The sequence below is a fragment of the Triticum aestivum genome, chromosome 2A (genome assembly GCF_018294505.1).
Source record: "Triticum aestivum cultivar Chinese Spring chromosome 2A, IWGSC CS RefSeq v2.1, whole genome shotgun sequence".
NCBI lineage: Eukaryota > Viridiplantae > Streptophyta > Magnoliopsida > Poales > Poaceae > Triticum > Triticum aestivum.
In genome coordinates this window covers 525,799,478-525,824,245 of record NC_057797.1, presented here as the reverse complement: position 1 = coordinate 525,824,245, position 24,768 = coordinate 525,799,478, and the positions used below count along the sequence as shown (strand labels likewise).

The 24,768-nt window shown below is 43.7% G+C and overlaps 1 protein-coding gene across 1 annotated transcript; it reads right to left on the bottom strand.

The window, feature by feature from the left end:
* Window positions 1–3,277: 3,277 nt before the first annotated feature.
* LOC123189234 (serine/threonine-protein kinase SAPK7) lies at window positions 3,278–8,212 on the bottom strand. The gene is made up of 9 exons (XM_044601602.1): window positions 7,856–8,212; window positions 7,638–7,712; window positions 7,448–7,549; window positions 7,320–7,373; window positions 7,146–7,238; window positions 6,783–6,875; window positions 4,099–4,203; window positions 3,912–4,010; window positions 3,278–3,832 (listed from the first exon to the last, which is right to left on the bottom strand). The coding sequence occupies exons 1-9, from the start codon at window positions 7,973–7,975 to the stop codon at window positions 3,500–3,502; spliced, it is 1,074 nt and encodes a 357-aa protein (XP_044457537.1). The 5' UTR covers window positions 7,976–8,212; the 3' UTR covers window positions 3,278–3,499.
* Between the last annotated feature and the right edge of the window lie 16,556 nt (window positions 8,213–24,768).

Below are 24,768 nucleotides of genomic sequence, written 5' to 3'. Positions count from 1 at the left end.
TATATCTTATGTCGAAGCTTTGAACTATATGTTATCATCAATTACCAAAAAGGGGAAGATTGAAAGTGCAACTAATCCCAGGTGGTTTTGGTAATTCAAAACAACATATACATCATTGAACTAATGACTACTCAAAGAATATTTCAGAAAAGTTCAAATTTTTGGTTTAGTGATCCAAGATCACACTGAGTCCATAGAAAAGCCAATACTATTAAAAGGGGATGAGGTTTTGACCATGATCTAGATCTCAAGTGCTTAGAGATATTGCTCACCCTAAAGTCAATATTGGTCCCACCGATATTCATCTAGCCGGACTCTCCAAGATACACTTGGCATAGCCACTGCCTAAACCCTAGCATATTGGTCTCACCAAGCTGGCCCTTTGGTCCCACCGAAGAGCACTTGCCAACCTTCTGTTACCAATTGCATACATCTCAGAATTTTTGAATGGTTTCAATCGGTGACATCAAAGTGTGGAAAGCGCTTAGGTCATCTCATCTTGGTCCCACCGAGAGGTTTCATCCGGTCTCACCAAAAATCCTAAAGTTCAGACCTTTTGTACTAATTAGTCTCACCAGCATTCTCACCCGGTCCCATCGAGTAGTGCATAAAGGTGTGTAACGGTTGGATTTTTTGTGCTTCCTATATATAACCCCACCCATTCCACTAACTCTCAGAGAGAGAGACTAGTTCGAAGCTACCACTTCTCATGTCTATTTTCTGGGAGTGAACCACCTACCCTTGTGTTGAGATCAAGATGATTCCACTTCCCTGATCTCTAGCCTCCCCAAGTTGCTCTCCACTCCAGTCCCTTTCCTACCACATAGCCCAAATCTGTGAGAGAGTGTTTGAGTGTCAAGGAGACTATCTTTTGAAGCATAAGAGCAAGGAGTTCATAGTCAACAACAATATCTATTACCTTTTGGAGAGTGGTGTCTCCTAGGTTATGTCACTTGGGAGTCTCCAAGCTTGTGGAGTTGAACCAAGGAGTTTGTGAGGGCAAGAAGATCGCCTACTTCGTGAAGGTCTACCCCAAGTGAGGCTAGTCCATCGTGTAGTAAGCCATGATGGTATAGACAAGGTTGCTTCTTCGTGGACCCTTCGAGGGTGGAGCCCTCCGTGAACTCGCTCAACCGTTATCCTTTGTGGGTTGAAATCTCCATCAATGTGGACGTACAATAGCATCACCTATCGGAACCACGCCAAAAATCATCGTGTCTTCATTGCGTTTGATTATCTCCAAACCCTTTCTCTACTTTCATGTGCAAAGTCTTTACTTTCCGTTGCCACTATATTAGACTTGCATGTATAGGGTGCTAGTAGACTTGCTAGAATTATTAAAATCTGTGAAGAACAAAAATTGAAAAAATGCTAGGTTTTTATTGGTCAAGTAGTCTAATCACCCTCCCCTCTAGACCTACTTTCGATCCTACAAGTATCTTCATTGTGTGGCTCTTCAAAACACGTAATGCGGAGATGTGTCGGGGCATTGCTTTGGTCGCTTTGGCACATTCGTAACAAGATTACCATCGAGGGTGTATTCTCGTCGCACCAAGCTGACAACATCTTCGAATGTACCCTATTTTTGTAGCAGCCGGCTCCGTTGGGGAGACGGCAGGACACTGATTGCCCGCAGGTGGTGATGGTCAGAGTTCGACATATCAACAACATCGGTAGGTCCCCTCCTGTTGCTTCTTAAGGTAGTTGCACCTTTTGCATGTTTTCGAGCCTACGTGCTCAGTTTGGGCAGATTGCCCCATAAATTATGGTTGGATTTCTAAAACCTTTTTTCGTACTGGTTCGGTTCGTTATGTGCACTATGCATGTTGTGGGATTTATCCAGTTAAAGCCAGACGCTCCTGACGTCTTTGTTTTAAAAAGAACGGACCTGCCGGCAGAGACGGGTAAAGATGGTAAAACCTGGAAGAAACTTGCCTAAATGGGGGTATTTTTGAGCAATTCCTGCTAAATAGGGTAAAAAAAATTACCACACACGAATCTTAGGGGGTGAAATTTGGAATTTATTCTTTTAGCCAAGTGTAGGTATGGATTTTTACCAAACACGAATCTTAGGGGGTGAAATTTGGAATTTATTCTTTTAGCCAAGTGTAGGTATGGATGTCTAACTGCACACTCTCTGGGTGAGCACTATGACAGAGGAAAAACTTTCTCCGTCCTAACTGACAACGCCATCAATGTCGATCGTATGGGCATACAGTTATAATTGCAGACGTCTTCCAATCTTTCCAAGGCAGGTAGGTACTTTCTCCGTCTGATTAGACAACAGTAGCTTGTAGGCTACTAGTTGTTGAGATAAAATGGAAACAAAGTGCTCAATTAGCTACAGCACGGCATGGGCGTGTGGTATCTTGACTTGCGACTATTTTGTGAGATGCGAGTCACATTCCATTTTATGATTGGACGTGTTGTATGGCTAAGCCCTAAGATAGGATTTAATTTAATAGTAACCTTCTCTCATATCGTTGTCTTCCATACTTATTGTATGCTTGTTTTAAGAGCGTGCTAATTCACGTCAGTTTTTCCGCGGCAAGGCAGCAAATGTGCATTTCTTGCCATTAACATCAGCCCTCCGATCTTTCTTGCTTGAATTGCTTATTATTTCCGCTGGAGAATACCATGGCTAGAGTGAAGGGTAATATGACCCACACAAGAAAAAATCATTTTACTGGTGGAAATTTTCCTTTTGCAGGATTAGATTGTCTGCGATGATTTGCGGGATAAGTTGATCATATATTAAACAGATTACTGAGAGAACTGTTGGTCTAAGCAATTTTATAGTTAGCAAAATCATCAGTGGTTTAATAACAGCGTCATTTTCATTTTGTTGTTGATATCTGTTCTTGATCGATGTACTTCTTTCTTTCTGAAATAAGTTTCTTTGTCACAATCGCAAAACTGCACAAGCACATGTGTGCATCTGCAAATATCTGCAGTGAAAGCACCACATGATACATTTGGAAATATCTGCAGACATCTGCAGGGTCATCTCTGAAGCTAGAGAGGGAAGTTGCACATCAGGATTCAGAAGTACTCCCTCTGTTTCAAAATAGATGACCCAACATTATACTAACTTTTACAAAGTTGAGTCATCTATTTTGGAATGGAGGGAGTAGTACATGGACATTAACAAGGAGCTGCCAGTAGCACCACTCTGATCATATTGATAATTGTACCAGCACGATTTAGTAGACCAGATTAATAAACAGCTCAGGGTGCAGCCGTGATCTTCAGAACAGGAAAGAGAGGTGCAAGAACATGCTCAATAAGATGATTTATTCCATACATTATGTTTCCGCAATGCTAGCTTAATCAGTCATTGTAAAGACAGCGACGGAACCACTTTGGTAATTTACACTGTTGCAGAATCGAGACAATAATGAAGAGAAAAACTCGAGAACAAAACCACACACTACAAACTATATGACAAATTTTATCCCCGGTCTGTGGCCTTCTCACGCCAGTGAAGCACCCCCATCAGCTAGCTGATGTGGAACTCACCGCTGGCACGGACCTCATTCAACTGCTTCTCATACTCATCTTCCTCGTCTTCCTCCTCCGCTTCCTCCTCTGGCTTCTTGCCATCCTCCTGCTCGTCCTCCTCCGCCCACCCGAAACCCGCCACCGGAGTGGTGGAAGGAGGCGGTTTCTGCGCCTCCTCCACGATCTTCATGATCTCCTCCACGGACTGGACCGAGTAGGTCGGGGCGCTGTTGTCTCTCTTGTAGTACATTGCTTGGGCAGCTTCCGTGAGCTCTCTTGGCAAGTTCTTCAAGAACCAGGGGTGGTTCCTGATCTCCCTCATTGTTATTCTCTGAAATGATGGTTGGGAAAAGAATAAGCCGACGATGAATCGCTCTAGTGAGCTGACCTGAGTTTAATCCGAAAAGTACCTTTGCAGGGTTTGCGACAAAAATACTGGCAAGGAGTTGCTTGCAGTCTTGGGATACGTGGACGTACTCCGGTATTTTGTATTGGATTGACATTATTCTCTGCGACAAGAACAAATGGACCAACCATAAGAAAGTTGAAATCGACGCTGCTTAGCACACACACAAAAAAATGGTTTGAAATTGCTACCCCAATGGTCTTTCTGAAGTTCTTGGGGTCATCAGGATCCTCAAAAGGGTAACCGCCGACTAGCATCACATAAAGGGTCACTCCACAAGACCACACATCTGCTGTCTGAACCATCAATAGATGCAAATATGTTAGAACACATAACAAACTAACAGACAAATATAGATAAATGAAAAGGCAAGAAGGCAAGAACAGCTTGCAGGAAAGCACATTTGGAACATAACCAATTTAAGATGTACGATCATAAATGCGGAAATAGTACATCTATATATATATCTATACCAATATAAGAAGACCCAAATGGGCAGATTCAAACCATCTCGACCATCAAATTATGTTATCTAGCGGTTCAAATCGCTCCAATGTTGAGCACCAAACATGTTTAACGCTCTAATTACCCACCACTGCCATTGGTTATAAACATATTTTGACTCAACGCTATTCCTTGAAATCTGCCATGTAATTAATATCTTACCATTCCCGTGAAAAAGTAATTGATATCTTACTAAATACCAACGTGCAACAGATATATCTTACCTAATATAACGTGCAAGTAATATCCTACCTAATATAAACGTGCATTGCACGTACATTATTACTAGTAAAGCTTCAAGTGCCCAAAATTCAGTTGTGTTTACATGTTTGTAAAATTGTATTGAACTTAAATCTTTTCCCTGCGGGAAATGATATGAGCTACATATAATAATCACACCTGTTGTGTTCTATGCAGTTGTTATTTTGGGAAGTAACACAAAACTATTATATTTACGAACTTCAAACAAAAAGATTTACATGCAACTTTGGTTCCACAAAGGCAATCAGAGAATTTCAAAACAATCTAACCGAAGATCAGGTAGGTCGAGACAAACACAACAGCATAATTTAATGTGGAAGCAGACAAAATGCACATATTTTATTGCAGAAAAAGTGGACGCCATATGTTTAGGGAAATCAATGACACTTTGCAGTCTTAAAAGGGTTGGCCTAGAAATGAACAATAAAGTAGTACTAGTTGCTATGCTATCCATAGACTATCTATGCTGATCTCCAGCGCATCATACTGTTTCTCTTCGACAAGCAAACACGACCAATTTTGCAGCGCTGGAAAGCCAAGATGTAACCAGACTGATATGATTTGTTGGACAGTGAGGGAAGAAAAAAACAGTAACCGTCGTACAGAAAATTCTTCACAAGATATCATAGCAGTATCGGACAACGAGAGAAAAAGAGATAGATAATGAAATATTTATAAAGGACCACAAAGTGCCAACGAGAAGTTCAGTCTAACAAGGCTACTTGAAAATGATTGGGTCAGATAGACCTTTGTGACAACATCAATTAGCTAATCAGTTTGTTTCACAAAAAAAAAAGGCTAATCTGTATCTGTAGCACTAGGACCATGATGGTAAAATGTTTTAGACAAGGACATAAAGTATGAAGTGAGCCTAAAAAAATGACACGTCCAACAAAAACTAAACGATTTGTCAAGCTGATGTGCCCATGGGTGTGTCTGCCTCATGGAGCTTTTGCTTGTCACAAACATGCATTCAACTGGCCTATCTCCGTCTGGGCATTTTAATTACCTAGTGATGTAAAATCACTCCTTTTGACGCATGCTCCTATAGACATAATCACGCTCCCGTCTCTTCACCCACTGAAGTTGCATTTCGCAACTGAAATTACAAACAACCCTACCCCGGTCCCCAGCTCCAAGCTTTCCTAGTATCAAGTGCAAAAATAGGGTATCTAATTCTAATATCTGTATCCACAGAATCATATGCTTTCTCCAGGAAATCTAACTTTACTCCAGGCCACAATAAATTAAACCAAGAGGGCGCACACGAGCTCGCAAACTCTTGATGTTCTCGCGAAGAAACAAAAAGAACTCGTGACCACTAAATCCGGTCTGAATCCGATCAACCTAAACCTTTCCTCCCCTCTTTTCGCATTTGGATGGCGTGCATCAAAAGCAGACATCGCTGGTTGGAGCAAGCATCGCCATCGATCGAGCATGATGTGTGAATTTCGATCATGAGAATGTGAATGTCCAAATCGACGTCATGAGACACAGAACGAACAACATATCTTTGCATAATCTCTCACCTTTTCGCTTTTTCGACCGAGTTTTTCAACAAAATCCACTGCCTTCCAAAAATAAAAATAAATTCGGAGGACTGCCACGACAAGGACTGTCCACATTTAACCGGGAATCTAATCACCTGCCACAGGAGCAGCAGCAGCAGCAGCAAGCGAGAGACACTATCTCAGAGCCAGCGTGGCGTTGGGCCCACCGCCCAGTGGGAGTGCGCGCGTCTGCCCGGTAACAGGCAGGCAGATCTGTAACTAGGGACAAATTCCGAATCCACCAGTCAGAGATAGCTGGCCCCAAAGGACCCAGCCTATAGACCCACGCCAGAATGAACCCGCGGGCCCACTCGCTGAATGCGTGGTGCGACCCATGGACCCAGTCCACAAGGGCTGCTGGTTGGCGGCCTCGGGAAGCGAGAGTCACGCTACGTGTACGTGTACTGCAGCGGCAGGCGGCACGTGCTCACGGGCTAGGACAAGCGGGTCGCTACCGCCACTGCCGCCGGGACCCACCGCACGGCGGGCCCATGCGCAGAGTCACGAGGCAGAAGAATAGAGAAAACGGCAGAGAGAGAGAGAGCCGGAGACTGACTGACCTTGCCGTCGTATTCCCGGCGGGAGAGCACCTCCGGGGCGATGTACGCCGGCGTGCCGACCGTCGACTTGGGCTTCGAGTGCAGCAACGACGACTGCAAAAGGAAGAAAAGGGAAGCATGTTCAGTGCACCGCAGAGGGAAAAAAGGCGTTGGCGTGGCGCCGAACTTGTTCGGGTCAACAATGGCAGGGGAACGTTGCTTTCGCGAGCAGCTTCGCGCAGGAAGAGGAAACCAATTGCATTTCGGGAGGGCGAGATGAATCCTCCGATCTTTCCGGCCGCAAAGCCAAGCAAAGTGCAGCTTTTGACCCCCGCAGAAAATGCCTCCCTTTATAATTGCTGTTACTATTTTTATTAGTATTACCTTTGAGTAACCGAAGTCGCAGATCTTGAGGCGGGGCGCCGGGCTACCGTCGAGCAGAGTGTTCTCCAGCTTCAGGTCCCGGTGGCAAATTTGCTGCAGATCAACGACTGTTTTATACCATCTGATGATCTAGGATTTTTTTATCAGCGATTGCACCGGTTTGCTTGTTCTTACCATGAAGTGGCAGTAGCTCACGCCGCAGATGAGCTGCTGGAAGAAGTACCTGGCCTGCGGGGACAAGGCGACCATCAGTTGCACGAATCGGCACCGAAAATGGACACGGGCAATGGACCGATCCTCACCTCGTCCTCGCTGAACCTCCCGGCGTTGCAGATCCGGTCGAAGAGCTCGCCGCCGGCCGCGTACTCCATCACAATCGCCAGGTGCGTCGGCGTGACCACCACCTGCAAAAGAATCAATCCGTTATACTCTTCTTCGGGCAGAGAAGGCGGAAAGGATTGATCCCGGCGCCTTGCCCGTTCCCTCGCCCACCTCCTTGAATCGGATTATGTTGGGATGCCGCAGCGACCGGTGGTTTATGATCTCCCTCGCCACATTCTCGTCAATCTGCAAACATCAAGAAACGCCCAAAAGGACAACTCCGTCACTGAATTCGCAGCAGGAAGGAAAAACTCAACCGGGCCGTCCCGGCACGGGACGAATCACAGGGGAGCCCGACTCCGGCCGGTGGCGGCGGGCCGCGGGCGCACCTTGAGGCCCCGTGGGATGTACTTCATGGCGACGAGCTCCTTGGTCTCCTTGTTCCGCATCAGCCGGGCGACGCCGAAGTTGCCGGCGCCGATGTCCTTGAGCAGCTCGTACCTCTCCATGGATCCCGGGCCGAGCCGCGCGGCAGCCGCTGCTGAGAGATTGATCGGGCCGGAGGCAGAGGCGAAGATTGGGGGATCCTTTTGGGGGTTTTGGAAGCTTCGTCGCGGCGAGATGAAGTGGGAGGGAGGGAGGGGGGAGGGGGAAGGAAGGATGATTCGAAGCTTAAAGGAGAAGGAGAGGCTTCTTCTTCTTCTTCTTCTTCCCCGCTGGGGTGGGTTCGATTAATTAATACCACTGCTGCAGTGCTGCTGCTCCGAGGAGTAGTACTAGTTTTATTTGGTGATTAGATTATGATGATGATGTGCCATGATATGGCGTGCTCATGATTTGTTTTCGCCGGGAGCTAATTGTCGTTTGGACCTTTGGTTTGTTATGATTGACGGTGAGGTCCTTGTGTGCATTGGGAGCTTCCTTTCTCGCCGTGTTGCTTGATTTGGCGGTTACTGAACCGAGTACAGTCTGGCTCCCGTTGTGCCTTGCTTGCTCTTTTATTTTTTGATTTTGAAGGGAGCCCTGCTTGCTTTTGAAGCACTAGAAACGGTTGCGGTCAAATAATAAACTACTACCCGCAAAATAAGTAAATTAAATCTGTCTATTTTACGAGGAGAGTAAGTAGTAACTGACGAGAGTCAAAGCACTGGCCCTACAGGCAGACAGGCAAGATCTGGTTGTCACGCGGAACACAATACCCAACTGTTACTGAAATGAATTGCTCACTCGGCGGTAGCAAGCAGCAACAGGCGGAAACAACGTGCTCGGACTGTGGAAAACGGACGTCATTCTTCACGTTTCCCTTCTCTCGGACTGAAAACTTTCATCGCTGATTATGATGATGATGATGTGGAAGGGGAAGAGAATGATTTTCTCTTTCTTTCAAGAAAAGGATCTGCGGCACGTGCGATGTATCCGTCTTCTTCTACCGTCTGACCATCGGCGTCATGGGGCCGGGATGGCTTGTACGTCCCGCGGGTGGGTGGAACTGCGAAATCATCAGTGAACCTACCGATGGCGGATCGGCGAGCGGAACGGAGGCTGGGGGCCTTGCGGCGGTGGGCACATGGGCGCGTCCCGTGGGTGCGGCGTACAAGTACTTGGATTTCAACACGGGTGCAGAGTACGCTGGCGGGCTAAGGGCCTGTTTGGTTCATAACTAACTTTGCCACAATTAATCTTAGGCAAAGTGTGGCTGCCACAAAAAGTGTGGCTAACAAAATGGCCACCACAAGTGTGGCAAGATTTGGCAAAAAATTGAGCCTATGACATGTGGGCCGTATAACTAGAAAAGTGTGGCAAGCCACAAGTGTGGCAATAAACCAAACACATGCCTAAGGTGTTGTGGCATGACTAAGGTTAGGCATGGCAACCTTAGGCTGGAAACCAAACAGTCCCTAAATCCAGCACCCAACACGATCTGTGTCCATGGATGGTGACAGATCACATCTTAAATATTGGATGCCACAACCAGGTACTATCTCTCATTGTAAATCCTCAAATTCATACAATTACAAGTAACGTAAAACCTAGTCTAAATCTTTGGCCGTGTTCGTGTTCCTATCCGGCGGCCGTGAGACCGCGAAGTGAAGGTCCGATCGCCGGCGAGATATAGTAGGACAAAGGACATGGACTATCCCACATTGGACATGAGGCGCCGCCGTCTAGCATGTCATACTCTTCCTCATCGAAACCCACGGCTTGGACATCGTCGGTGGAGGTGAGGTCCATGATAGACGTGGACGGGCCAACCTCATGGTCTGAGCCCGACGCCGCCACCCTAAGGTTACGGCGCTAGGCGGCGGCGGCGTTCGACTCCGCCTCCATGGCCTTCCGTGCCCCGTGCCTCACGCGGAGGGCATGCCTCATGATAGACGTGGATAGTTTGTGAGGCATGTCGGCATTGACCTTTGACTCAGAGCCCGGCGGCCTGGGGACGATGCGCCAACAAAGGGGTTGCACCGCCAAACGGTGGTAACCGCTTCCGGCGAGGCCACAATTACGCGCCTCAAGCCACTAGCCCCAATGAATCCAAGTGCCATTTGAGCAGACACAATGGATTCCCACCAGGTCGAGTCTGACCGCAGTTGGGCGCACTCCTCTCGGGAGCGGCGCAGAGCAATGCACACAACCATCTCTTCCTCACCCCCGCGTGGGGCAAGTTCTCAGTCAACGGATCAGGAGATCTCGTAGTCGGATGCGCTGCCCATCATGCCCGAGCAGGCCGGAGTTTAAAGGAGAAAAGTTTGCTAATGGAGGGAGTGGAGTGGCTAGGGTTTGGTCCATAGTGCAGATAAGGATGAATATATGTGGGGTCGGGTGGACCATAGTGGGCCGGATCTGACATGGCAGACGCGTCTGGGTGTCCCATATCCGCCCACGTATGGGATGGGTATTGGGTTTGCATGTCAGCTTGAATGCTTGGGCTGCGTTTGGGGCAGTCGGTTGGGTGGCTTGTTTCTGTCTGGGCAGTGTTCGGGCAGGCTGCCCGGGCCTTTGGGCGGATATGGGCCGTCCGATTGTAGATACTCTTACACCATGCTTGTATCGACATGAAGCTATGTTCAGTTATAGGGAGTAGGACAACTCCGACGTGGATCATGAATATTGCCTCTAAATGTTTGAATCAAATGATGTGGAAGTTTTTTTTCATCCAACCCAAATCGAAACCGGACCAGGGAAGTATTGGGGCGTTCAGACGTCTATCACGTCGAACTCCAACACCCTCGGCCCATCAAAATGCCCCTACTAGAAGCCCTTTTACTCACTCTCCCTCTCGCTATGCTTTGTATCCACACCCTCGGAGACCGAACGCCGCTATTTTACTACCCCCACCGTAGCCCATGTCTTGCTGGACCACCGGCGTCCCACCCATGCTCCTACTCTCCTTGGACTACGCCACAATTCCACCCCGGATCCTGTTGCAGCCCATGTATCCTTCACTCACTACAAACACCATATATGGTGGACACCATGCTCGACAAGTATTCGTCCCAATGCCATTGTCATAAAATTTGATGTTCTTGTTATTTACTTTGAAGCAAACACAATGACAATGTACTCAGTGAAGGACAATGAATTGTTGTGTGGGGTGTGGTTGGACATAAGTGTGGAGTTTCAAGGTATGAAGTAAATGTCGGGTCGTTTTGGCAATGTGTGCATGTTTGATTCCATGAGCACAAGCACTACGCGCCCTGCAACATGGAAGTGATCCATGTTCACAATGCAAAGTCGCTACTCTATTGATGACACACCACAAAAGACCATCAACATGTTGTGGTGCATATGCACAACTGCATATAAGTTGGCAAAGGGGCACGTCACTCGAAGAGCTCGTAAGTTTTGCTCCTTGTTGCTCTATGTCTTGGTTATTTTCATTAAATTTTCTCAATGTTGAAACTCATTGATCACATCATTGTCTAGCCCAGAATGTGAGGTTTACCACATGAATGAGGGAAAGCCATTCACATTGACGCATTGCTGGTTGAAGCTCAATGGGCATAGAAATTGGATCAACAACATGTGCCTATGAAGAAGTTCAAACTCAAGAAGAGGAACCGTCGGATGAAGGTCGCCTTCAAGGGGTTCAAAAATCGTGGTCTTTGGTTTGGACAACCAGTTCTTCTGTGGTTCGATGAATTTTAGAAACTTATTGAACATCTCGTAGTTTTGGACTTAAATGTATGGTTGAATTGCTATTGATCTTGATGCATTTGTCAAAGTGACCATAGGAGGACATTTAGTTTTATTCCATTTTTAGGTCAAGGGGCGGACATTTGGTGACTTTGGTTGGATGGCTGGTTCCCCTATCCATTTCCACGAAAAGATTCGGAAATATTCATGGACATTTGGTGTATTTGTGTTGGTCATCCGCTTTGGAGTTGCCCTTAGATCCATGAAGGGTTTGGGTGAACCCTCTTCTCCACCCTATCGCACATGGAATAAATACACATCTACATCTACATATACGTACATACATAAATAATACTATGTATGGTTTATCTTTTTCTCCTTTTCTGGATCTTTTTTTTACTACCTATTGTAGGGGAATTATGTGGGGTGTGTTAGGGAAGTCCCAATGCACTATATCGTAAGTTGTATCTAATGACATTAAATGGATGTTTAGATATAGCAATTCCAATGCATTATATCCTAATGTTGTATCTAAAACAACTATGATTAATGTGTTTTTGTGGCAGAAAAAGTTATGATATGTCTTAGTTTTATTGCTAGGACCTATATATAGAATTCTAGATTAATATATGATTTTTCCCTCTTTCCTCGTCAAATGTGGCGCTACAATAGATTTTTTATCATGAAATTATGCTAAGATACAAGCACTGTGAGTGCCCTTACAACCAGTGCAGGTTGGTTTGACTACCGAAAATATCATTAACTGGATCCCACCACTCACCACATATCTTCTTTTCACTTCCTCGGTCGAAGGGGAATCGATCACGGAGGGCCTCTACATTAACCTTGTTGCACCTCCGATGATGTGGGAGTAGTTTACCACAGATCTACAGGTCCATAGTGATGAGCTAGATGGCTTCTTTTCTCTCTTTGATCTTCAATACAATGTTCTCCTCGGAGTTATATCGATGTAATCTTCTTTTGCGTTGTGTCTGTTGGGATCCGATGAATTGTGGGTTTATGATTAGATTATTCATTCAAAGTAACTGAGACTTTTCTTAACTTTATTATGCATGATATTATAGCTTTGTATTTCTCTCCAGTCTACCCGTTTGGTTTGTCCAACTAGATTGATTTATCTTCGGTAGGTGAGGTGCTTTGTAGTGGGTTCAAACTTGTGGTGTCCTCACCTCGTGACAGAAGGGGTCGCGAGGCACGTATTGTATTGTTTCTACGAAGGATAAAACAACGGGGTTTAATCATATTGCTCGGTTTTATTCTGTCTACATTATGTCATCATACTTCATGCATTATGATACGTCTCCAACGTATCTATAACTTTTTATCGTTCCATGCTATTATAGTATCAATCTTGGATGCTTTATATGCAATTATATGCAATACTATATAATTTTTGGGACTAACCTATTAACTTAGTGCCAAGTGCCAGTTGTTGTTTTTTTGCCTGTTTTTGGTTTTCCAGAAAATCGGTTCCAAACGAAGTCCAAATGCCACGAAACTTTTTGACGATTTTTTCCTAGACATAAGAGACCCTAGAAGCTTCGGGGGGAGGTCAGAAGACGAAGGAGTAGGCCACAAGCCACATGGGCACGCCTAGGGGGTAGGTGCGCCCATGTGCCTTGTGGCCCCCTCGTTCCTCCATTTGACCTAATTCCAACTCTATAAATTCTATAAAATCGGGAAACCAACAAAGAGCCACCCAAAATACTTGTTCCGATGCTGCAAGCCTCTGTTCTTGCGAGATCCCATCTGGAGGCCTTTTTCGGTACTCGGCCAGAGGGGGAATGATGCGGTTTGAACTACTCGGTATTTCCCCAAAGAGGAAGGGATGATGCAGCATAGCTACAGTAGGTATTTCTCTCAGTGATGAGACCAAGGTTATCGAATCAGTAGGAGAACCACGCAATACCACGTAAACAACTCCTGCACATAAAGAACAAATACTTGCAACCCAACGTAAGAGAGGGGTTGTCAATCCTCACGGGTAAAAAGATAGGTAAAATTGTAGTAGATTGGATAAATAGATCTCGTGGGAACGCGAGATAAAATAAATAAAAATTGCAGCAAGGTATTTATGTATTTTTGGATTAATAGATGTAAAAATAAAAGCAAATAAAAATAGACCACGAAGGCAAATATAATAAAGAAGAGACCCGGGGGCCATAGATTTCACTAGTGGCTTCTCTCGAGAAAAATAGCAACGGTGGGTGAACAAATTACTGTTGGGCAATTGATAGAACTTCAAGTAATCATGACGATATCCAGGAAATGATCATTATATAGGCATCACATCTAAGATTAGTAGACTGACTCCTGCCTGCATCTACTACTATTACTCCACCACATCGACTGCTATCCATCATGCATCTAGTGTATTAAGTTCAGGAGAAACAGAGTAATGCAATAAGAACGATGACATGATATATACAAGATCTATTTATGTAGAAATAGACCCCATCTTGTTATCCTTAATAGCAATGATACATATGTGTCGGTTCCCCTTCTGTCACTGGGATCAAGCACCGTAAGATCGAACCCATCACAAAGCACCTCTTCTCATGGCAAGAAACATTGATCTAGTTGGCCTAACCTAACCAAATATTCAAAGAAGAAATATGAGGCTATAAGTAATCATGCATATAAGAGATCAAAAGACTCAAATAACTTTCATGGATAAAAACATAGATCTGATCATAAACTCAAAGTTCATCGGATCCCAACAAACACACCGCAAAAAGAGTTACATCAAATAGATCTCCAAGAGACCATTGTATTGAGAATCAAGAGAGAGAGAGAGAGAGAGAGAGAGAGGAAGCCATCTAGCTACTAACTACGGACCCGAAGGTCTACAAAATACTAATCACGCATCATCGAAGAGGCACCAATGAGGATGATGAACCCCTCTGTGATGGTGTTTAGATTGGATCTGTGGTTTCTGGAACTTGCGGCGGCTGGAATTGATTTTCGTCGACTCCCCTAGGGTTTCTGGAATATTGAGGTATTTATAGAGCAAAAAGGCGGTGTGGGAGGCCATCGAGGTGGGCAAAACCCACCTGGGCACGCCTGGGGGCCCAAGCGAACCCTGGTGGGTTGTGCCCCCCTCGGGGCACCCCCAGGTGCTTCTCTGGCCCATTGGGTGTCTTCTGGTCCATAAAAATTCCACAAAAAGTTTCGCTACATTTGGACTTCGTTTGATATTGATTTTCTGCGATGTAAAAAACAAGCAAAAAACAACAACTGGCACTGGACACTATGTCAATAGTTTAGTCCCAAAAAAATGATATAGAATGATTGTAAAACATCCAAGAATGATAATATAACAAGATGGAACAATCAAAAATTATAGATACATTGGAGATGTATCAGCATCCCAAGCTTAATTCCTGCTCATCCTCGAGTAGGTAAATGATAAGAACAGAATTTTTGATGTGGAATGTTGCCTAACATGTTCATCACATATTCTTTCTTTTATAGCATGGACAATTGGACTTTTATATGGTTCAAAGCAATAGTCTAGTTTTGACATTAGGACTTTAATACCCAAGCATATCAACAAGCAACCATGTCTTTCAAAATATCAACACTAAAGCAAGTTATCCCTAGCCCATTATGCTCAATCACTGATCCATTCATGAAACACACTCGCATATTAGCTACACCCAATGCTCAAGTACGATCATAGTGCCCCTTAGTTGGTGCTTTATAAGAGAAGATGGAGACTCAAGTAAAAATAAAAATTGCATAAAGTAAATAGAAAGGCCCTTCACGGAGGGAAGTAGGGAGTTGTAGAGGTGCTAGAGCTCAAAGCGAAAAAGATAGAGATAAAACATTTTGGGTGGCATGCTTTTCCTGTCAACGAAAACGATCAAGTAGTTCCCAATACTTTCTGAAAGAACATATGGTGCCCCCATGTTTGGTTTTGGTAATTGATGACAATCTCTATGGACTAATGGTTTCCTTGAGTTATATTTGAAGGTTTTGTCCATAGGCTTTTCTTGGAGTACATGTGTTGGTTTCAAGGAGAGTTTGTGTCGACCAAGGTGCTATTCAAGGAATTATCCAAAGATTGGTCATTTGAGAGTTGAGCTTATTGCAAGCATGTCTTGAAGAAGAAGATTGTGTGATCATTCATGTTTACCTTCAAGACATCATCCAAACGAAGAGAGTTGGAAAGATTCAAGGTTGATCAAGACTAAGTCAAGAGTGAATCAAGTTGATCAACTCACAAAGAGTAGAAGATGTACCGAGAGGGATCAAGTGATCCCATGGTATGGTAAGCATTGTCCATTGCACTTTGTGTACTAACCCATGGTCTATGTGAGAGTCTATGTGGGGTTAGGTACGTGTTCCATGGGCTTGCGTCAAGAGGAAGATATCATACAACCCATGGGAAGGATGACATCAAGTGGTGATCGTCATCAAGATTGTCGTGTGCAAGTTTCAAGTGGAGAATCACGAAGAGATCAAGTGCTTGAAGCTTGCCATCCATTGTGGTGATCAATGGACTTGTGAAGATGTGCCGAAGAGTGGCTCACCCATAGTGGAGTATGGGGGAGCAATCATCTAGTCTTCATCGACCCAACGCAATCAAGAAAGGTGGTCCATCTTGAGGAGGACAAGATCGTCATCATCTAGCTCAAGTGGATCATGTGCAAGGCAAAGGTTTGCCCTTGATAGGTTTTCTATTTTACCGGTCTCATGGTGGTAGTTGGGAGACCGGGTTATAGGATCGATAGTCGTACTATCAAGGGGGGCTCTCAAGTGAGTAGCTTGATCGTATCGTTCGTCGAGAGCTCAAGCCATTGCATCCTTGCATCATGTTTCTTGGTTCTTGTTTGGTTCTCTTTGTGAGTCTTAGAGCTTATGATCATCTTGATGACAAACTTGGTTTCATCGAAAACGGAGTTTGCATGCGTCTTCTATGATGTTTTCGGTGTTGTAGGTTTTACCGATCTTATCCGAGGAAGGGTCCTCACCATTTTCTTATGGGCCTTTTCTAATTTGCTTCTTATTGATATTTCTTTCAAGATTGTGTTATCCCTTGTCGCTAGCTTCCCAACAAACTTGGTTTCATCGAATTCGGAGTCCGTTTGCAAAAGTTGTGGCAGTTTTGGTGTTCTGAAAAGGCTGCAGTGGTACTACCGCGAATTGGAGCGGATGTAATTTTTTACTATCACTTCAGAGCAGTACTACCGCGGCTCCTACAGCGGTAGTACCGCTCCGGACCAAAAACTTGTCCCAAGTCTTGCGGTGGTAGGCCCGGATGTATTTTTTTAGTAGTACCGCTCGCAAGTAGTAGTACCGCTACCATTTGCGGTAGTACCGTGAGGTCGAGCGGTAGTACCGTGAGGACGAGCGGTAGTACCGCTCTGGCGGTTCTTCTGGCCTTTTGCCTCCTCGCTGTTGTTTTTCAAAGGGGTACTTCCGCCCTAGCGGTAGTACCGCTCCTTGGAGCGGTAGTACCGCTCGGTGCGGGCTGTGAGCATAACGGTTGGATTTTTTCCCACCTATAAAAGGGGGTCTTCTTCCCCAATGAACCTTATCCTTTGAGCTCGTGTTCTTCCTCTATTGTTGACCTTCTTCGAGCTTGCTAACTCTCAATCCCTCCATGGATTCTTGCTAGTTTTTGAGGGAAAAGAGAGAGGAGATCTAGATCCACGTTTCCACCAATCACTTTCACCTCTAGGTGAGGGGAGCCCCTTGGATCTAGATCTTGGAGTTCTTGGTGTTCTCCTTCTTGTTCTTCCTCTCATTTTCCTCCCTAGCATTAGTTGCTTCGGTGGGATTTGAGAGAGAAGGACTTGGGCACTCCGTGTGCCCTTGCCATTGCATTTGGTGCATCGGTTTGAGTTCTCCACGGTGATACGTGGAAGTAAAGTTTGAGAAGCTTATTACTCTTGGGTGTTTGGGCACCCTAGAGCTTGTTCCTCTTGGGTGCCTTGGCGCCCTAGACGGTTGGTGGTGTTCGGAGCTCAATCATTGTGGTGTAAAGCTCCGGGCAAGCATCGGGGTCTCCAATTAGGTTGTGGAGATCGCCCCGAGCAATTTGACGGGTACCGGTGACCGCCCCCAAGGGTTGCCAAAGTGTACGGGTTCGGTGACCGCCCCCAAGGGTTGCCATTTGTACGGGTTCGGTGACCGCCCTCAAGGGTCCCTTAGTGGAATCACGGCATCTTGCATTGTGCGAGGGCGTGAGGAGATTACGGTGGCCCTAGTGGCTTCTTGGGGAGCATTGTGCCTCCACACCGCTCCAAACGGAGATTAGCATCCGAAAGGGTGTGAACTTCGAGATACATCGTCGTCTCCGCGTGCCTCGGTTATCTCTTACCCGAGCTCTTTACTTACGCACTTTACTTTGTGATAGCCATATTGTTTCTTATCATATATCTTGCTATCACCTAGTAGTTTATCTTGCTTAGCATAAGTTGTTGGTGCACATAGGTGAGCCTAGTTGTTGTAGGTTTTGTGCTTGACAAATTAACCGCTAGGTTTATTCCGCATTTGTTCAAGCCTAAACCGTAATTATTTTAAAACGCCTATTCACCCCCCCTCTAGGCGACATCCACGATCTTTCAATTGGTATCAGAGCCTCGTCTCTCTTTTTAGGCTTTACCGCCTAGAGAGTAAAGATGTCGACTAGGGGATTAGGATTCTCTGACACTCTTAGTTTCGATGGCACAAATTTTGATGTTTGGGTAATTCGCATGCTTAATCTCTTTAGGGTCATGGACCCAAATTTAGAGCGAATTGTAGATATGGGTTTTTCTCCTCCAAAGGATCCCCTAAGATTATCTTTAGAGGATGAGAAAAACTCTTATCTCAATGCTCAAGCTTCTAATGTGCTTTTCGATGCTTTGAGCAATGTAGTTTTATTTCAACTCATGCCGTTCCGGGATGCTCATGAGTTGTGGACAAAGCTTCAAGATAAATATGGTGTGTCCAAGATTTGTGGGGATGATTGTTCTCCCTCCACATCCGGCCGTATAGTCTTCTCAACTTCTTCTACTTCACCTACATGTGGTTTGCCACAAGGTAATGATATGGTGAGTAGTGTTGGTCATTGCAATGATGATAGTATGCTTATTGTGGATGATCCTTCATCACTATCTTATTGCAATGATCCTTCTTTGGGCTTTAACACTTCGAGCACTCCAAATATTTCACATGCTTGTGTTGATAGTCCTTGCATATCATGTAGAAATTGCTTGACTAAATCTCATGATGATATGTTGTACTATGTCTTGTTGCCATGATAAAAATGCATATATTTCCTCGAATTGTTGTGCTAACAATGTAGAGGAAACCCAACACTCCATGGAACAAGATGTGGTGTTTAATGGTGCCTCAAGGGATCCTACATCATCATCTACTTCTTTTTGCCTTATGGCTAAGGCATCAAAGGTATCTCCTACTTTGTACCCCAATATGTCTCTTGATGATGATGTTGATGCTAATGATGATGAGGATAATGATGAAGAGAATGATAATGTTGCCTCCTTAAAAACTAAGGGGGAAATGATTTTTAAAGCTCTTCACAAAAATAAACTTGCTCGTTCCAACTTCATGGAAATCATGTCTATTGCCATTGAAGGCAAGAAATATATTGATGAGTTGGAATCTCGTCTTGAGGAGCATGAGGTCAGCATTGATAAAATGGAAGGTCATGAGCGTGATTACGCTAATGAGATTGCGGACCTCTCTCAAGCTCTTGAACTTGAACAAACCACCAAGGAATATCTTGAGGAGACTTTTGCTCTAGAATTATATAGAGTGAGGGAATCTCGTGATAGAGTCTTGAGGTGGCCAATGATTTTGAAACTAAAAATGAGGAGCTTGAAGTTGTGCATGCTAAACTCCTTGAGGACTTTGAGCACCTCGAAAATGGCTCAAGGGTCATTAAGAGTGAGCTCATCAAACTCATCGAGTCTCATGCTCAACTTAAAGCTTCGTATTCAAAAGAGCTTGCCAAGTTGTCTTCTCCTCTTGTTGTTAATGATGATGCTTGTGCTACTAACTCTATCTCTTGTGAAGCATCCATATTGAAGGAGAATGTTGAGCTGAGGGCTCAACTTGATTTGCTATCTAGAAATTATGGGATGTTGGAAGAAAATCATGTAAAGCTCACAAGCTCTTATGATGATCTTCTAGTATCCCATAATGTGCTAAAGTTAGCTCATGAGGCCATGATTGCTAAGGTAACATCTAGCGAGCCTCATGTGGATACTAGCACTACTTCTAGTCAAAATGCTATGTTGCCATGTGCTAGTCCTAGTAATTCATCTACTCACAATGTTGGTACATCTTGTGATGAATTGCTTTCCTTGCCTTGTTGCTCTAACGATGAAGCTTATACTTCCTCTAGTACTTGTGTTGAGACTAACCATGTAGAGGAAATCAAAGAGCTCAAGGCCCAAGTCACTTCTTTGAAGAAAGACTTGGAAAAGAGTCATGAAGGGAAATTCACATTCAACAATATCTTGAGTGTGCAAAAATCCCCCAATGACAAAGGTGGACTTGGATTCAACTCCAACAAGAATAAGAAGTCCAAGGTGAACAAAAAGAAGGGCCAAGAACAAGTCAAGAATTCGGCCAAGATTGTTTGCTTCAAGTGCAAAGTAGAAGGGCATCATGTTAGATCTTGCCCACTGAAGAAGAAGCCCATTAGTGACAAGCAACAAGGGAAGCGGCCACAAGTTCACTCTCATTCTCAACCTCAAGTTGAAGAAAAGCCTCTTCCCAAGAAGACTCAAGCTTATGCTTCTCAAGCTGAGAAATCAAGTGAGAAGAAAGTGAAGAGTAGACGTTGCTACCTATGTCGCGAGAAAGGTCACCTCGCTTCTTCATGCACTAGTGGTAACTTATCCAACCCAATTATTATTGATGATGTCTATTCTCTTGGGAAGGATAAGGTTGGCAATGTGGTTTCCAAGTTTGTTGGTACTCAAAGTGGTTTGAAGCAAAGAACCATTTGGGTAGCCAAGCCTATTGTGACTAACCTCTTAGGACCCAACTTGGTTGGGGACCAACAAGCTCAAACTTGATCAATAGGTGATGTTGGAGGTCATTAGAAGACTTGGCTACATTATGAAGAATTAAGGGGACTTCATCATTCTTATTGTCTCAAGCCAAGTCATTCGGATTATCAAGTTTCTATCTTATATCCAATGTTCCTCCTTGCGGTAACTCGTGCTTAAATTTTTTTACATTTAAAGTTACTTGCCCCTTTGCATGTTTGGCTTTGTTCCTTGCATGTGTTTGTATATGTTGTGCTTCCAACTTGATTATCTTGAGAAATCAAGTATGTTTGTGTTGGTTTGCACATCATGTACGTGTGTGTCATGCGTTGAGCCTTTTGCATCTTGTTCATTTCTTAGTTGGCTCTTGTGAGAGATTAATGGAATATCCCATTATGGGGAAGTGATGTGCTTTGTGCACCTCACAATCCTATATATGTGTGTACATGAGTAATACCATCTAGTATTGATATTTCAAGATTATCTGGTCGCCATGTGGTATGTCTTCTCATGAGAAATTCAAATTCTAAATTATCCATTAATTATCTCTTGTTGGATCCTTTTTTGCCTCTTGTTTATCTTTAATTGGTATCACATTATGGGGGAGTAATATGCTATGTGTATATTACTAGCCTAGAAAATGTGTACATTTGAGATATTATCACCTAGAATTGATACTGTAAATTATCTTGTTCCTAGGTGGCATGTTAGCTCTACAAGTTGCATTTTGCTTTTTGTTTGGTGTGAAGATGATGTCGGATATCCTTGCTATCTACCACCGGGAATTATTTCCAAATACTTCTTGTCTTTTGACAATTGGTACTCACTTATGTGTGGTAGAAATTATTGATCATCTTTACATTGGCCTTTGCTTTTATTTGCTTTATCTCTTGCCTAGGATTGTGTAAACTCCCATTGTATTCCATACCACTTGTGGATCTTGTTATTTACTTGAGCTTGTCTAGTGTTTGTATAGATATAGTGAAAGTGGTGATCCCATCTTGTGCTTTTTGTATTCAAATGCAAATTCTCTATAATGCACTAGTCTTGGGGGAGCCATCCTATTCTCTATAAAACACTCATCTTGTGATCCTTATCAAGTGTGTGTTTGTGGAAGGCAAGCCGTTTCTTTTTTGGTGCTTTGTGCCATCATGAAACTCTGTAGAGGGCTTGGTTTGTTTGGAACCATTATCTCTTTTGGGAGTTTGACATCTTTCTTTTTGAGTGTATCAATGGATATCTCATTCCTTGATGTATCTTTTATGGATATCCTCCAAGTGATGATTTATTCATTTCGTATCTTTTCTTCGCTTGGTATTTCTTTGTCTTTTGGTCTCGGTTCTTGAAAGTCTTGAGCATGCATATTTACTTCTTGTAGTTTCTTTGGCATGTTTTCTTTCTTTGACCCAATATATAGGGGGAACTCTACCAAGTCTCAAATTGGATGAGATGTGCATGAAATTCATTTTCATATCTATATGCACATATTTATGTGGAGTTTGTCCTATGTGTTGTTGGTTCTCTAACTCTTTGGTCCCAATGAGTTTGGGTACCATTTTGTTTGTGTTGTTGTTCTAGGAACAAGTGGAGATGCATTGGATGCTCGGCTCACTCACAAGGAAGGTGGTGTCACCATGTGCTTATTGGAGTCAAGCTAGGATGATTAATGAACTACTATCTACCTTTAATTGGCATCTACTACATCCATCCAATGGTATCTCGGTAACAAGTATCATCATCTACTTCATGCACACATTTCTTGCATTAACCTTTCGTAGGTTGTATCATGGCATGTTATCCATTCTCTGTTGTGATACTTGTTTCCTTTCTCAAAGCATCCCAACAATGATGTCTTGTTGCTAGTTGTGATGTCTTTGATGTTCGTGTGGTTGGAATTCATTTATATGCAATAAGACCATATCTAGCCTTGTGCTATGCTCTCAAGCAAATATCTTATTGGTATATGTATGACTTCTGTTTGGATATCTTGTTCCTTCATGTTGTAACTATTTCGGGTGTACATCCTTCTTTGTAGATATATATCATCATGATTTTGTCTACCTAGAACCTTATACACTTGAGAGAAATTACATCTCTAGATGTTATCCTTTCTTTCACGCCCACCTTGCCTTTCTTATGTTATTTCTTTGGTGGCTCTGTGAAAGTTTTTGCCTTGAGTGCGTATCGTATCTCGTTGCATCTTGATGCATCTCTTGTGTGGTGAAGATTATTTTCCTCATGCTTATCTCTACGAGGCTTTTTTCATCTTAATTGGTATCCCTTGTCTTGATGAGGCTTTCATCTTCTATCTTTGCCACGGGTTGTCACAAGCATAGGTTCTTTATATGCTTATTAGTTAGCTTGTGAACCCATTTTCTAGTTGTATGTGGGAATAATAGGCCTTGCACTGTGTTGCCTCATTTTTTCAAGACTTTATTGATGCTTAATGCTCATCCGTACATTAGTCTTCTCAAGTGCATTGCCTTGACTCACACACATCATTTTGGTTGATCCCATTCTTAAGTTTCCTTTTTCACTTATTGCTCAACCATGTGTTTGTTACATGTACTAGGCTTAGTTTCCTATATGCTCACTTGCACTTGTTGTAAGTTTCTATTGCTTTTGGGGGAGCTATGATCCTATTTTGTGCACTTTGTATCCAAATACAAAAATTCTTATGTGTGCACAAATCATGGGGAGCTTCTCTAGTTTCTTTAGAACACTCCTTTGTTCTTATCATAATATCCTTTATTCATGTAGCTCGTAGGATCTTTGGCCTAGTTGGTTCAATTGGTATCTTTTGATAGCTTGCTTCAATTGGTATCTTTTGATTGCTTGATTGCTTGTTTCTCTCTTTGTTATGTCCTTGTGGCATATCATTCCTTTAGCAATCTTGGTGCCTCAATATAGTTGGTCTTCCTCCAAGTATTACCGTTGGATATGTGTATTCCATTCCACTCTCTTGTTGAGAAATACACAATTTATGGAGGAACACAATTTATATTGGCCTTCTATGCTTTTCGCCCATTTTGGCAATCGATGCCAATGGGGGAGAGGTTTCAGAGAGTTTTGTGGAGAAGTCTTCAGAGTTTTCTCCTTGCTTTGGTTTTGTTCCTAAGCATTTGCATCTCATACACATGCATTATTGGTTGTTGCATTGCTTGGTGATGCATAATTCCTTGTATAAACTCTCGAGAAAGTGATTGTCCTCAATTACCAAAATGGGGAGATTGAAAGAACATGCGGTGCCCCCATGTTTGGTTTTGGTAATTGATGACAATCTCTATGGACTAATGGTTTCCTTGAGTTATATATGAAGGTTTTGTCCAAAGGCTTTTCTTGGAGTACATGTGTTGGTTTCAAGGAGAGTTTGTGTCGACCAAGGTGCTATTCAAGGAATTATCCAAAGATTGGTCATTTGAGAGTTGAGCTTATTGCAAGCATGTCTTGAAGAAGAAGATTGTGTGATCATTCATGTTTACCTTCAAGACATCATCCAAATGAAGAGAGTTGGGAAAGATTCAAGGTTGATCAAGACTAAGTCAAGAGTGAATCAAGTTGATCAACTCACAAAGAGTAGAAGATGTACCGAGAGGGATCAAGTGATCCCATGGTATGGTAAGCATTGTCCATTGCACTTTATGTACTAACCCATGGTCTATGTGAGAGTCTATGTGGGTTTAGGTACGTGTCCATGGGCTTGCGTCAAGAGGATGATATCATACAACCCATGGGAAGGATGACATCAAGTGGTGATCGTCATCAAGATTGCCGTGTGCAATTTCAAGTGGAGAATCACGAAGAGATCAAGTGCTTGAAGCTTGCCATCCATTCTGGTGTCAATGGACTTGTGAAGATGTGCCGAAGAGTGGCTCACCCATAGTAGAGTATGGGGGAGCAATCATCTAGTCTTCATCAACCCAACGCAATCAAGAAAGGTGGTCCATCTTGAGGAGGACAAGATCGTCATCATCTAACTCAAGTGGATCATGTGCAAGGCAAATGTTTGCCCTTGATAGGTTTTCTATTTTACCGGTCTCATGGTGGTAGTTGGGAGACCGGGTTATAGGATCGATAGCCGTACTATCAAGGGGGCTCTCAAGTGAGTAGCTTGATCGTATCATTCGTCGAGA